Source organism: Chanos chanos, chromosome 9 (genome assembly GCF_902362185.1).
Source record: "Chanos chanos chromosome 9, fChaCha1.1, whole genome shotgun sequence".
NCBI classification, from domain to species: domain Eukaryota; kingdom Metazoa; phylum Chordata; class Actinopteri; order Gonorynchiformes; family Chanidae; genus Chanos; species Chanos chanos.
In genome coordinates, this window is record NC_044503.1 from 24209377 (window position 1) to 24224483 (window position 15107).

The 15107-nt window shown below is 42.5% G+C and overlaps 1 protein-coding gene across 1 annotated transcript in view; it reads left to right on the forward strand.

Annotated features, from left to right (window-relative positions):
• The window catches only part of ext1a (exostosin glycosyltransferase 1a), a 39219-nt gene that overhangs the window by 14149 nt on the left and 9963 nt on the right, over positions 1-15107 (forward strand). Inside the window, exon 2 of the mRNA XM_030784578.1 lies at positions 15011-15104. Coding sequence (XP_030640438.1) covers positions 15011-15104 — 94 coding nt within the window. The remainder of the gene's footprint in view (positions 1-15010; positions 15105-15107) is intronic.

The window sequence follows — 15107 nt, forward strand, 5'->3', positions numbered from 1 at the left end:
AGGTTTTGCCGAAAAATCAGTCAGCCCCATTCCTCATGTGCGGATGGCAGAGTTAAGTCATCCCGGTTTGAAAACTAGGAACGCGAGTGGCTGATTCAGCATCAGTGTGAACAGTGTTATTTATTTATTGGTTCGATTGATTGTTTAGAGCATCTCACAGAAGGAGAAAACAATAATCTGTTCCCATAGCTGGCATGTTAACGTGGCAGTGCTATCAGTGCAGGTTATCATGTCCCGTAAAATGTTGGCATTTGTGCTGATTTGACACGACATGACCCGTATCCATCATAAATGTCACTCTTCCATTCGTTATCACTTCTCCATTCAGTGCTACAGTGTATGTCCTTGATAGAACTTAAGCTTATTTCTCAGGGCCACAGCCCTGGCTTTTGTTGAGGTCGACAGAATAGGATAAAATTATGAAATTTGAGATGAATAAAGAAATTTTTATTCTCATTCTCCGCTCACATTTACTCATGCCTATTTTTCAATGTATTACCTCAACCTGAGGATCATATATTATGTGCAGTCGATTTCTGTACTTAACGATTAAATCATGCCTGAAATAAATCTGATTCCATAGTACCTTTATGCATACACTTTCAATAAACGCAGTTCTCTGTTGTTGTAAACGGAAGACCGGGTGTGTTCTAAGCCTGCCCTCCACAGACACCGCCGAGTTATCTCCGAACAGTTTGCCGTGGCACATTCCCCTGGCGTTGACTGAGAGTTGGTTTGTTCTCTCCTCGCATACACACACTGTGGTAGGAGAGAGAAGAAGGCCATAGGCCATTGCCATTTGTGTATCCGGCCATCTGAAGGGTACAGTCAGAATGATGTATCCGTGGACCTCGGCAGGGCCACGGTGGGGAACGTATTTGTCTTGGAATGCCATGTACCAATATTTCTTCGGCTCGCTCACAGACGGTCCTGTGCGTGACTCAGATGCAGCTTTTTTGTCATCACCCCCTCCCACATTAGTCAGTCCAGGGCCAGTGATAACTTGCTTCCTCTGTGAAACAAGGCTTTTGCAATCATCTGTCTTGTACAATGAAATATGTTTTGAAAGCTACAAGGAGAATTAAGCAGCGTTAAAACCTGCCAGTAAATCCAGGCTCGTTTAATCCCACGTTGCCGGAGGGCCGTCCCGTGTATCTGTTGTACGGCCACTTGGGCCTGGCCCGGAGGTGCAGGATTATGGGCAAATTAATCGGCCTGAGTACCACTGCTGGGGTAGTTTGGGCTCGGCCCCCTCCCCTCCCCTCCTCTCCCTGTTCTGTGACGGGGGCCGTGTGGGAGAGACGTGGATTACACTAGAAGAACTCTGTGGCTGTGGGAGACATCTCTCTGGTTCCTCTACCAGAGGGAAAGGGAAAGTACCCCAGTGACACACGGAGAGCCTGAGGGACATTCGACTGTAGACTTACGCAAATTGAAACTAAATCATCTTTCCTTGTCTATTAAGTACATAGTAGAATTGATTGACTGACTGATGTCCGAATTCCAGGGATTTTTTGTATACATACTTCTTTTTTTGTGACACTGGTTTTGCTCGGATGTCTTAAGATTCTCTTGCTAAAAGCAAGCTGTACAAACAAACTTTGTAAATTTAATGTTTTCAGACTCCAAAGTTGGTGCATTTTGTTTTTCTCTTAGGTTAGTAAGTCCAAATAACATGCACGTCTACATAGACCACAGTAACATCCATTTCCTGACAATAATTTGTTTTCCTTTTTTACGTTTTACCTGCAGAAACCTGTAAGAGAAACCCAAGTTCCCTGCTGAACTGGGGTCCTGAATATTGCATGCATCTGCCCAAAGCCATTCTTATACCCCACAGTGAAAAAATATGTACATTTATAACCTGGATCTCTGAAAAAGAAAGCTAGTCATTACTTGGGGACGGGAATATACTCTGACACAAAGACTTTTCATTCCTTTATATAAAGATGTTGTGTGTTGTGAGTTTATGAAGTGAATAAATATCCATAAAAGTGATCAAAAGTATGTCTCTGAAAAGGAGTAATTAAGTAAATAAGAAAGAATCACAATCATTGAGTCGTCTTTGACAGTATCTTTTGGTGGGATGCTGGACTATCACGTTTGCCCTGCTATTCAAGGGGATAACTATTGGCAGTATTTATTGGCACTGGTAGAAAGCTGACCCGTGAAACTTTCTTTTTTTTTTCTTTTTTTTAATAATTTGATTTTACATGCTTCAGTGGTTTCTTGTGACTGTCAGTTTTGATCTTTGATACTCACTTTCCTGAAGGCAGAGATCCTGGAAAAGCCAATGAAGTCTACCAGACTGAGAATATAGCATCTGGACACACAAAGGTTCTTCTTGGCAACACCCAGTAGCCCTTAAAACCCTGGAAGCCCTAGTCTTCTAACATTAGTAATCAGTATGGTGGCAAAGTGTATAACTGGCCCCCTTTCAGGCTGTATGAGCCCCTTTTTTCCAGTTAATTTGCTTAGACGTGAATTGAAACACCACATTCCCCAGAATAGTGGTAATCAGACCACCTTCCCCTGCAAGGCACAAAGTTTTCTCCCAACCCTCAGGACCAGTGTTAACTACTCTACCGAAAAGATCTGTTGCTGCAACAGTCCAATTTACCTTTGTTTTCCCACAGACTTTTGAAATCAAGGGATTTGGTGGAACTCCAAAATAATGATAAAAGGCTTTCCCGTTGCCAAAAACCACAGGTTCCTAGCGTGGCAAGGCAGGAACCCAGCTGATCTGAACACGATAGACACTCGTGCGCACTTACACATACTGATTCTTATCTCTCTCTCTCTCTCCCCCTTTCTTCTGGAGTCTCTACTTCATCAGGTGCGATAAGGCCCACCACCAGAGTAGCTTGTCAGGATTTTCTTTTGACTCATATGTGGGCAGGGCATCAAATACTGCTCCTTATTTCTCTAACTTCATACACAAACACACATGATTAAACTCCATATCTAATCTTCAAAACTCCCCCGATAAGCGATAAGTCCAATTAGGAGCACCGACATCAGGCTAGTATAAAAATGTTCCTTTTTTTTGTTTTTTTTTTTGGGGGGGGGGGTGGGAGCGCGGGGGCTGGAGGGAAGGAGGGGGTTGTCCCAAATGTTGCTCGTTTAATTGCAAGTAAGTTGTCTACAATGAGTCTTCTGTAATTGTGAGTAAATGATTGTCTTCAAGTCCTCCCGTGAGTTCATTCGCTAAGTTGATTTTGTTGGTCTGACATCTCAGTGTCTTCATGATGTTTGGTTGAGATGTCTCCGTCTGTATGAGCGGGTATACGTGGGTAAAAGTGCGTTTGTGATAACCTTTTGAGCCTCCTTGCCCTGCTTTGAAATACTTTTTTGCATGAGAGAACTTGCCTTGGCCTCTGTCCACTTGATGGTAAGCGCCAATGATTTGTTGAAGATTGGGTTGTACTTTTCCAAAGGACTGCGTTCCCATCTGATACCCCATGTCTCTCTCAACCTGTCCTGACATTGCCAGACCAAAAGCGGGCGACTGAAAATACCTACCTCTTCCCAACTTCACCCGTACCCTCCCCTCTCCTGCATTCTTTTCGACAAACGTTAGCTGAGCACTGTTATAGCAGCTGCCTCACGCTGAGGTGCGCACACAAGTCTGGATATCTCCGACTCTCAGTGTTACTGTTCTCTTACTAGCAGCATGTTATGTAAAATATACCTATATGTTCCTGAAGCAACCAACATTCAGCACTTGACTTTAGTGTCATTTGCATTATGTATGCGTTTTGTGCTGGACGAATGACAGATTGTGCTCCCGTTCATGTTGAAGAACCTCGACGCACAAATTTTTCCCTCTTTCCCTCTTTCGTAGCTCTCTTGGGGCCCCGAGATCACCGGGCGGTCATAGAGCACCTGGTTTCCTAGCAGGAGACACTGACAACCCCCCCGGCCGCCCCCTCCCTGTCTGATAAATTGGCTTTGCTTCGTAAAACTACTGTGTGCTCGTCTTGCCACTTTGGTGAAACTTTTGACTTCCCCGTGCGAGTGTATAACCTGAGACCTCGCTTGAAAATCTGCTCTTTCATCCCCCTCCCACTGTTAAACTAATTACTTGCCCACAGTGTCGGCTTGGGAAAGCATTAACCAAGCTTATTTGGCATGATTTGCTGGGTAATTTTAAACTCTGGAGCTTTGGGTCCGTGCAGCTGCAATGGCGTCTTAAAGCCAGAAGTGAAAATAGGCTTCCTCGAGCGACCGACTCATTAGGGCTATCGACGAAATGAAAAGCAATTAAAAATCTCATCTGAGTGCTATTCCCCACGCTACCTTCTTTCCTCTGTCTGTCAGTGGGTGGGGTGATGGTGCTGGGGGGAATATCGGTTTTCCTCGGTGTCGGAACAGACGGTTTTTCCGCATGCCGTTCCCTCCTGAAATTCACACTTGGGTGCTAACGGAAGTGAAGCACTCTTGAGCGTGCTGTACGTTTCTTTGGTCGTCATTTTATCTCTCTCAGCAGGAGACCGCTGCTCTCATTATACCCTATCCCTCAGTCTTCACGACCCCAGAGGATTATGGGCCATTGCTTGAGATCTTTGTTCCTTCATTCCTGTGCGTAATTTGGTGGATGCTCCAAGTGGGTTGTGTTCTGTGTATTTTATATATATATATATATATATATATATATATATATATATATATATATATATATATATATATAAAAATATAATGTAATACTTTGTACTGCGCTGCACTTTAAAAAGCGTTCATTTAGGCAAATATTGAATGCAGAAATATAAGCAGCAATGTATACAAACACACTTACTCCATCCCCCTCACTTCCCACCCACCCCACCTTGGCTGTTAATAAAACAACGGAGTATAGATTTCTGTTTTGGCCTTGTAATGTAAGGAGTCTTGGCTTAGCTTTTGCCCCCCGCCCTTGTTTGTTCAGTGAATCCTAAATATATATGACTTAATTAACTGAACCTACTTAGTATTTCCCTGTTTGTTCAGTTTTGATTAATTAAAATTCTTTCCCCCCCAAAAAAAACGATGCCATGGCTTCATGCTGATGATGCCAAGACTTAGCAAATTAGTGAACCATATGCTGTGGAACAGTGGTTTCAACCCTCAGAACTCCAATCGGCATTTGTGTGTCTCAACACGTCTCCAGTTTCTCTGTCGCCCTATCGCTTTGGCATTGTGCCTCCCTTCAGGTTTAATTATACATGTGTGTATTCGTGTGTGTGTGTGTATGCGTGTGTGTGTGTGTATGCGTGCGTGTGTGTGTGTGTATGCGTGCGTGTGTGTGTGTGTATGCGTGCGTGTGTGTGGCGCACTTAGGGACTGAAATAATAGTGGACATCAACAACAACCGAAGAGTGCACTCATTGGGAAGCGAAAAGGATGTTTTAGCCCCGCGGTGACCCCAACACTCCCCGTCTGTAACCGTCCTCTCTCTCAACTCCGAGGTCGTCGTCGCGACTTTGGCTTAAGAGAGAAAGCGTAATCTGGGGCTCTTGGATTTCCATCGCCTGCAGATTCCCTTTTCGAGGTTAAAGGTGTTAAAGCTGCTTTTCTCAAGCCCCAAGTCCACGAACCCGGATTGCTCCTTTTCATCTGCTTCAGACCGGTCTCGTTTTTTAGATAAGCAAGACGGGATCTTTGACTCAAAGGCGTATTTGTGTTTCTACAATACCAGTCATTTTGGAAATATGACTGTGTGTCTTATTTGTTGTGTTGTGTGGTTGCTAAGGTTATAATAATCTTTCTTCTTTTCCTTTTTCTTTTTAACATTTTTGGGGAACATTGACCTCTTTGTTATGTTATTTCATTCAAAGCCATGTTTGTTTGAAACCTGATATGATGTTCGTGCCATAGAAATGTGTGGCCATAAGCCACTGAAACTTCACACACTACCCTCCTAATATTAGGCAACATTTACGTATATCTGTAACACACAGTAAAAAAATAAATAAATAAAATTGGTAGTTTCTGGACACGCCTGTGAATATGGAACTGTCTCGAGCCTGTTCTGATTCATGTTCCGTCCCTCCCAAGTTTCCGTGCCCGCCACCCGTTCTCCGTGACCCGGCTGGCTCGGGAACAGAGGAATTTCTGCTGTGTAATTATCTGTCCAGTGTAACATATCTCCTTCAGGAAGTAAAACTGGAGTTTTCTAGGATTTCACACAGCTGAGTGAATCGGATTAATCTTTTTCTTTTTAAGTAATTTGTCTTCTATTTTATAAGCCGGATGTTCCTGTCGTTTGATGTGTTTTTTTTTTTTTTTTTTTTTTGATGTTTCCTTTCATCCTATCAACCTTCACATTCCAAATGATCGACACTCCAAGTGTGATTTGGGATATTGGTAGAAAATGAGACACATTAACGTCTTCGAAATATGCTCGTCCAGCTCGCGTTTCTTGCAGTTCAGTGGTTTGGCTCTGTATGTTTTCTGAGGGTTGAGAGAAATTCTGGGAGCCAAACTGAGTTGTTGCCGCTCTTTGTAAACAAGGTGCCGGTACAGGCAAAACACATTTGAACCAGTTGAAAACACTTCATTAGATCTGTGATTGCCCTGTTTTTGCCCAGCGTTACACACATTATTTTCGGTGCGTGTCTATTAAAAATAAAAGGTAATGATGAACGAATGATGACGTGATCAATGTGGACAGATGACGTAAGCTTTAAAAAAAAGGGAAGAGAATGTGAATTCTCTGTGCTGTATTTAGATCAATTAACCCAAGGTCAGGGAGCGCGGAGGCAGAGAACGGGGCCTCTCCTCTCTAAGGCGTAGTAAATGTTTTATGGAGCCTCCTTTGAACTCCCTCAGTAAATGAGAACCCTGGGATTCAGCGTTCTCATTTGCTGAAGGGAGCTCTTTGATTGTAGTTTTTTTTTCCCCCCTTTTCCTGAAGCTGCAACTGAAATTAAAACTGTTCAGGTCCTCAAAATTCTAATGTCTTTATGGTGATTGATTTAAAAAAAAAAAAAAGAGAGAAAGAAAGACAAAGAATTGCCACACGGGTATATGCACAGACCACTCAAATTATTCGTAGATTTTTTTTAATGATGTCACTGGTGCAATTTTCCCTTATGTCTTAGAGTTGTGTTGCTACCTTTGATATGGAATCAATAACTTAGTTTTCAAGGAATAGCTGGTTACGGTGAAACCTTGAAGCAAGTCCGTACTACATCAGGTGTGATCAAATTTTCCTCTTTTCTTTCCAGGGTTTTTTTTTTTTCCCTGGGTCTTTTTAAACACTTCCCATCAACCATGTGCTGTACAGACTTTCTCCTTTGTATATTCCACAGGAAATGTTTTCCTCTAGCCTATGGAAAAAGACTTCCATTCACAGTTACAAAGATTGATGTCTAGGAGAATAAACAGGAATGAGATTCCATACGAGGTTTTTTTTTTTCTCCTCTGCAGTGAGCACAGCTTTCCATAGCTCTGGATAAGGGTGAATTAATCAGCCTGGAATTTTTTACTTCACCCTCCCTTCCCTTTGCCTCATGTGGAGTTTTCAGGGGGAAAAAATAATATGTTGCTTTATGATCAGTTGGTACATATTTAAACAGTCGATGGAGCTGTTAAATGCCATCTAAAGTGGAGTTGATTGCCGAGGACAATGAAACACCTGAGTATCATAATTCTTTCCTCGGCCCATCGAAGTTGAGTTTACACGTCTTTTCAACAGCTTTGCACAGCTGGTGAGGACACAGTAACTGAATTTTATCGCTTTAAATAGATGGAAATGACAAGAGTGGAGCTTTATGGATTAGCCTACACTCTGTGTGTGTGTGTGTGTGTGTGAGAGAGAGAGAGATTTTTTCTAAAACTGAATTTGTGTCATGTAATAAGAAACGATGAAAAGGCCAGAATAGCTGTTATCATATACCATTGTTTTTTGTTTTTTTTTTAAACGTGACGTTTTAGAATATGCAACAGTTTTGTGAAAAATTTGTTGCCAAAAATAACGATTAATGCCCCCTAAACGATACCATATCTGTAATGATGCTAATGTATGCCATTATGCAGGGCAGTTACAGTCTAAACTTGTGAAGTATTGTTGAGGAAATGAGTGGTGTAAATCCTAGAAGAAAAGGGGACGAGAGAAACATTTTGAAACTGTGCCGTGTGCCGAAAGGGAGAATACCTGGAGTATACTTGTCAATGTGTTCACTTGTACCCCCCCCCCCCCACCCCCCACCAGACCCTTCCCTCCCAAACCCAGGGATCCGATGACACACTTTTTCAGTGACAGCCTTTGAGGCTAACATTCCTTGAGCTTGAACTCATGTTCTTAGCAATGCAAAAACTCTCCACGAAGGATTAAAGACATGGTATGAACTTCAAATGGAAGGCTCTTTTTTTAAAAAAAAAAAAAAAAAAAAGAAGAGGAAACCGACAGTACAAATTCGTGCCAGTATTTTATTTAAAAGAGTGCACTTTTTACCCAACGGTATATTTTTAGGCTGACAGATACCTCAGAGCGGAGATTCAGGAGGAAAAAAGAAAAAGTTCATCTTTAAGGAGAACTTGTTTGCTCCCCCTAAGTTTTCAGCTTTCTCGCTTGATTTGTCCTGGATCATGCGTTAAAAAAATGCACAGAAACTGTTTCCAAATGTCTCTGAGGTGTTTTTCTTATTTCTAAACATCTCTACCTCATTTCCTTCTGTTCACTTTGCTGTCGGGAAATACATTTGGAATCATAACACAATTGTCCTACATTCCCAGCCTAAGGGCCGACCTCATTTTTTTTATCTGATTGAAGGGAAAAAGTTTCTCACCATCTCCTCTGCTCTGTATATTTTGATGAAACAGTGTTGCTAAGTGAGACGAACAGACACAGAGAGCGGATGGATGTTAAAATCGTTATAGAACCGGCCATCACAGGAAGCAGTTACCAATAAAGATTTAACCCTCTTCCTGTCTTATTTTTTTTTTTTTTTATTGCATCCCTTTGAAAAACTGAGTTTAAAGTGAGTGAGCAGTTGGGAAGAAATGTATTTCAGAGCTTCTGAAGTAGATCTAACTGCCTAGAGTCTAACTTGCTATCTACACCAGTGTGTTAGATTGATAAGGTAATGTAGTTTTGCATCTTTTGTGTGAATGTGATGAATAAGCAGGTTAATTAAAGTATACCAAGTTGTGAATGGGCAGTGCTGAGGGGTTTATGAATGGATTTCCGGACGTTTCTGTGGTGTGGAGAACCTCTTGGAAAGATGGCCAGTTGTGGCTAGTTGAGGAGGAACTAACAGGGAACCAGAATGAGCAGGGCTTGAGGAATCTTAACCCTATTCGAAACTCATGTCTTGTCCTGCCAAGCCACAGACACAAACTCTTATCGTCGTAACGTCTGATAGGAGCGTGGAAACAGAGAGACCAATGCACAAACACACGCTCACTCGCCATCATTTACTCTCTCAATGAAGATCACAGTGTTAACCTTAATGCATTCCGTGCTAGAACCACCTCTACTGGTGTCCGGTAGCAGTTGCTGACGTAGCTGGACTCACTGGCTTGTTAGGACAACTCAATAGCTGACCGCAACTCGTCCATGTGACCTCTGACCCCGCTGCTGCAGGGGTCACTGAGCTCCGTCCCTTGGCACTAACCTGCTGCTCATTCCCGAGGCTCCTAAGAGAGGAGGAAAATCTCAAAGCCCAATTCCTGTTTGCCCTCACGTCTGCTGGCAGCTGTGTTTCACAGCTGTGGAAAATACAAACGCATGATTGGAACGAGCAGCGGTCGGAATTCAAGCCTGTTAGAATTCTCCAGAAAGCAATTCCTATTCGTAGAAAATAATGCTTTTGTTGTTTTTTTTTTGTTTTTTTTACTTCCAGTTTTTGTTTCCTCCTCCTCGCCCAGGGGAGATTACCAGAAAAGTGTCATTCACGCTAATTATTTGTAACTCTGTAATTATATTTTTGGACTTTAGAGTAATTGTGAATGAGCGATGAGTGAGACATCCGAGCAAGCACATAACCAAAACAGACCCAAAGTCTGGGCCTGATACATCAAAAAAGGAGTCCAGATTTTGTGCAATGACTCAATAACAGGAAGCAGGGATTTATTGTCATTCTGACCTTGATCAAAGCATCCTGCTCTACAGTTCGTAGCTGAATTGTCCTGTGTATTGATTTGAGGCCCGAGAAGCTTTGTCGTCATTCGATACAGCTCCACCCCCCCACAGTGTGGGCGTGGGTCCGGTTATAGAGTCATAAATCGCCGCGGACTCGCAGGTTAGAGGGATACGATGCTTTCAAGCGGCCTTGTATGCGGTAATGATTAATGGCTTTCTTAATCAGGGATGATTAATTGCCCATGTTCACCCTTGTGGTCTGAAGCGCGTTTCGACCATCTGCTGCTACAGCACCTGAACTCTCCAATAGCCCTTAGCCTTTCACTCAGGCCCAGAGCAAAAGTTTCTGACCTGCTCGAAAGAGCTTCAGAACTGCAGAACTACTAGTGCAGTTAAAGGACTTAAAGTCCTAGGTACTTCACTCGAAAACAAAAAATACATCTTGTCTTTTTGTCTTCACTAACAGATGGTTACATTACATTTCATTGGCACCGAATTGTATGTAGGAACAGAAGATTCTGGAAGAGAACAAAAGGTGTCAACTCTCGGTTTCCCATTTAATAATCAGAGCTAAAAACATCTTCGACGTTTAAGAGCCGCATCACGGCCTAATAAAGTTCTTGGGAAGCGTTGTTGAAGGCTCTGTGTGCTTGGTGCTGTTTTGAAACGCTTTGCCTACTGTGTAGTCACGTTAGGAGGAAACATCCAGAAGTTGTGCTCAGTTTTTCCATTGAAACCAGAACAGAGACTCATGCAATGGAAGACTGACAGATGGTTAGAGCAAAAAATCAACACTGTGGCTCTTTTGATTGAATGGTTGGTTGGATGGGAAAACCAATGTAACGTTTTAGTACAAACCACAGCGCCGTACCACCATAACTGTATTGTGTGTTTCAGACTTGTTCTTTTTTTGGTTAGCTTTTATAGTGGTTAGGATTAGGATACCAGCATAACAACAACAAAACAAAAGTTTTCTCATTTTCTCGAGCTCATTTTCAGGAATGCCCTTTAAGCATTGTGGGTTTTTTTGTGTGTGTGTGTGTTTTTTTTTGGTTTTTTTTTCATAAATGGACAAAACCACGCTTTCAAAAAACCAGAGGCACAAGGCCGACGTTTGCTTAAATCAGTTGAATTTAACCCTTTAAAATGATGGCTCCTCGTGCTTGTAACTGAGAACCAAATGAGACAAACCATGGCGTTGAATTGTAGTTTGAAGTCTCCTGCATGGCAGGTGTTTGCAAACGCGGCAAAGGCTTGCCACTGGCTATCAGATGTTGCTTTTTTCTTTTTCTTTCCCCCCCCCCTCATTTTGTGGGTCTTAAAAGAAAAAAAAACAAAACAAAAAAAACCCCATTCTATTTTCAGACAATACACCAGTCTGCTGAATCCTCTCTCTGTCTCTCTCTCTGTTTCTCTATGTCTATAAAGTGGCTTAGATTATATGTTTGACTTGCAAAGTCACAAAGAACTGTCTCTGTTTACTTTTTTTCTTCTTCCTCCCTGCTTTTTAAGGGTTTTTTTTCAGTGACTTAATAATCCCATCTTCACACAGACAGCCTGTAATACTGAGCAGCGTGTTTGCTTGCTCAGAACATGGTGATATTTTCAAATGTCACCCAAGCCTAACGCTGGAAGATGCATTTTATTCACACACACACACACACACGCACACACACACACCACCCCGTCTCATTTGCCTTTCACAGGGAATGAGCTCATAAATTGTTTGATAGGCTTGATGGGTAAAAACCATCCAGTTTAGAGCCTCCAAGTGACTGTGACGGATATTTATGCTTGGAAATTTGCCGTCAATCACAAATTGCTCACCGCGGTAGAGGTTTAACAGTGAACACTGACAATGCATGTAGAAGTCAGTTAATATGTCTAAACATGAATGAGGAATGACATGACAAACTAGGCTGCTTCTTCTCTGATAGCTGTGTCATCGATTGAGCAGTGTGTCGAGGGCACGGTTTCTCTCTGCATTAAGTCTTTGGCCTGTTAGGGTGGTAGTTATTTTCATAGATAAGCTTTTTAAGATTTCCTTAGAGTAATTTGGATAGACTAAGGTAATGGTTGCCAAAAATATCATCGTAGGATAGAGATGGAGATGTCCATGCAGGGTAGAATCTCATCCGTGTGTATGCGTGTGTGTGTGTGTGTGTGTGTGTGTGTGTGTGTGTGTGTGTGTGTGTGTGTGTGTGTGTGTGTGTGTGTGTGTGTGTGTTACATGCCTGTAGTGCTGTTGAGAAGATAAGTATGGGTTTAATCTTGTTCTAATTACACATTCATTACAAACAGGTTGGCAACCCTGGCACTAGCGACAGTCGCCATGTGAGCTCTCATTTCCCATAATCTGATTTATGGAGCGAGTGCCACCCACTTGAGTCTGTTTCCACGGAAACGCTGCCAAGCATAAACATAGCAATTTTGCCCTTTCATATACACAAAACTGCTTTGCTGTATGAATTCTTCCTCTTTTTTTTTTTCCTCCCCTTGCTGCCTTTTTTTTTTTGTCTGCCTTTCTCTTCTTTTTCTTCTTCTTCTTCATGACACAAGTGGTCCGTTTGTCAGGGCTCTGGTCTCTGCACTCATTGACTTGTCACTTTAATAAGGGGATTTGTATTGGGGAGAAAACCCACAGAGCAACAGTCAGGATCACTTTGAAGACTATAGTCCCTCTTTTTCATATCACATTATTTCAGAAGAAAATCTCCCTCACACGCAGAGCGTCGGAAGGCCCACTGTGTTCCTCTGAAACAGCGCGAAAGAACCCCGGCGCTTTCAGCTGTGGCTAGTCCTTGATCTGATGACTCATTTTCGCCCCTTTTTTTTCCCTTTCTTCTTCTGTTAATGTCACGCTTTTTTTTTTTTTTTTTTACCGTGTACGTTGGGACATGTTTTGATAAAATTTGAACACTCCACAGCAATTCACTTGTCCAGTGCATTTCATTTCATTTCTTTTTTTTTTTTTTTTTTTTTTTTTTGTGGCTCTGCGTTCAGTGTTTTATGACCGCGGAGTCCTGCTGGATCTGACAGCCGGGTTTATTGTGGACTTGCGATGCGGGAGCAGCGGTCTAATTTACAGCAGGAGTCAGTGGAGCCTGACGGCCTGCCTGAGATTTGGTCTGGACAGCCGTTTATAGAGATGCTGGCCAGTTATGCGGAAGAGTAAAAAGGTTGCTAGGTTCCTTCCTTCAATGGTAGCTGGCAGTTGGGAACAGTTTATTGCTATGGGCAGGACGATAGCGCATGTAATTAGTGTAACGAAGAACAGGACGACCAGTTAATTAGTTATTTCAGGTATGCTAGCACTGGGCCAAAGCTAAAACGTTCAGGGCTGTTTTCCCAGAGGAGATGGACTCAGGGCCACTGGGTAAGGAAAACAAAAAAAACTACTCTCTCTTCACACAGTCACTACTTCCTCAGTTCTTTGTACATCTTTGACCCAAATATTCAGATTTTAACATCATTTGCAGAAACTGTTCAACTGCTTTTATTCTGTTCGATCACATGCTCCATGACCTTAAAACCTGACGAAGACTATCAGTCCTCAAAAGCAAAAGAAGAGTCTTGGGGAGTTCTTCTGGAATTGTCCAAACCATATATTACGTTCCTTTCTTGCTTACATTGGTAATTACTGACCCGTAGCAGAAGGAGAGAGAGAGGGAGAGAGAGAGAGAGAAGTAGCCCTGGTTTAAGACGCGAAAGCTCTGCAGTGCTGCAGGCAGACCCGTGTACCTGAATGCTGATGGGCGTGAAGAGAACCAGAGAGGCGCTAGGTCACGGAGAGGAATGCACAGGATTGCTGATTACTCATCAAAGACAGAGAGAGGGGGAGAGAGACAGAGAGATGGGTAGAGAGAGAGAGAGAGAGAGAGAGAGAGAGAGAGAGAGAGAGAGATGGGTAGAGATAGAAGCCTGCAGCTAACAGGCCCTCTAACAGTACAAGGAAAGTGGAGAAGAATGTGAATTTTGGAATTCCAAACAGTTCCTTAATCTACGTGCTGACTGAGCTTTTGCTCAAAGCGTTTTGGGAAGGGTTTTTTTTTATATATATATATATAATGTTTCCCCCTCTCTCCACTGCTAGATAAAAGAAAGATACATAGATGAGGTGTAAGGGTCAGAGGTATTAGCATAGATTACTTGATTAAAACACTTCAGGATCCTTGCACACATGCAGACCAGAGTAATCTGCATTGCCTTTAAACTTGTTGCTCACTCCCTCTAGTATGTATTGTGTATTTATGTATTGTCCTCTTAAAACAACATATTTAAATGACGTAATTTCTTAATGCTGTTGTTGGCATATGTTTAACTGTGAATTGTAACTGTGATTGTCTGTTGTAGAGAGAGGGAGTTTTAAATATCACAGCCTGCTCTCATATGGTTTGTCCTGAATCCTTTTGTGCAGATCTATGGAACTGAGAGTGCTCTTCAGCACACTGTGTTTCTCACCTGACGCCATGCCTTTAGATTAAAACATTAATGACTTAAATGCATTAGCAGAAACTGACAACACCTTTGGCTGTAGCTTCTCCTGATTTAAAACAGGCACATTTGATTTCATTATTTGCACATGAGTCAATAAGGGCAACCACAAAGTCAACAACCCAGCTCTCTTTCATCATAAGATTGTTAAGTGCTGATTTCCCACAGTCTGGGTTTGGTTTGGAATGAAAAGCCTCCTTTTTTTTTTTTTTTCTTCCCCCTCCTGCTCTGGCATTGGCGCGTTGGCACCCTTTGCCGGACAGCTGCGGTGATGCTGGAACCTTCACCCTGTGGTTGGCAGAGTTTTTGACTGGTTTCAAGGTGGGGCAGAATGTTCTGGACTGCTCTGGGGTTTTTTTTTTTTTCTCGGCCTAACGGACAGGATGTTTGGAGACCTCGGTCCTTGACCCTTACACGCATGTCTCATTTTCTGTTTCCATTCTTTCTCTCCAGGTATGATTATAAGGAAATGCTTCATAACTCCACCTTCTGCCTGGTGCCCAGAGGACGTCGCCTGGGCTCCTTCCGCTTCCTGGAAGCTCTGCAGGTT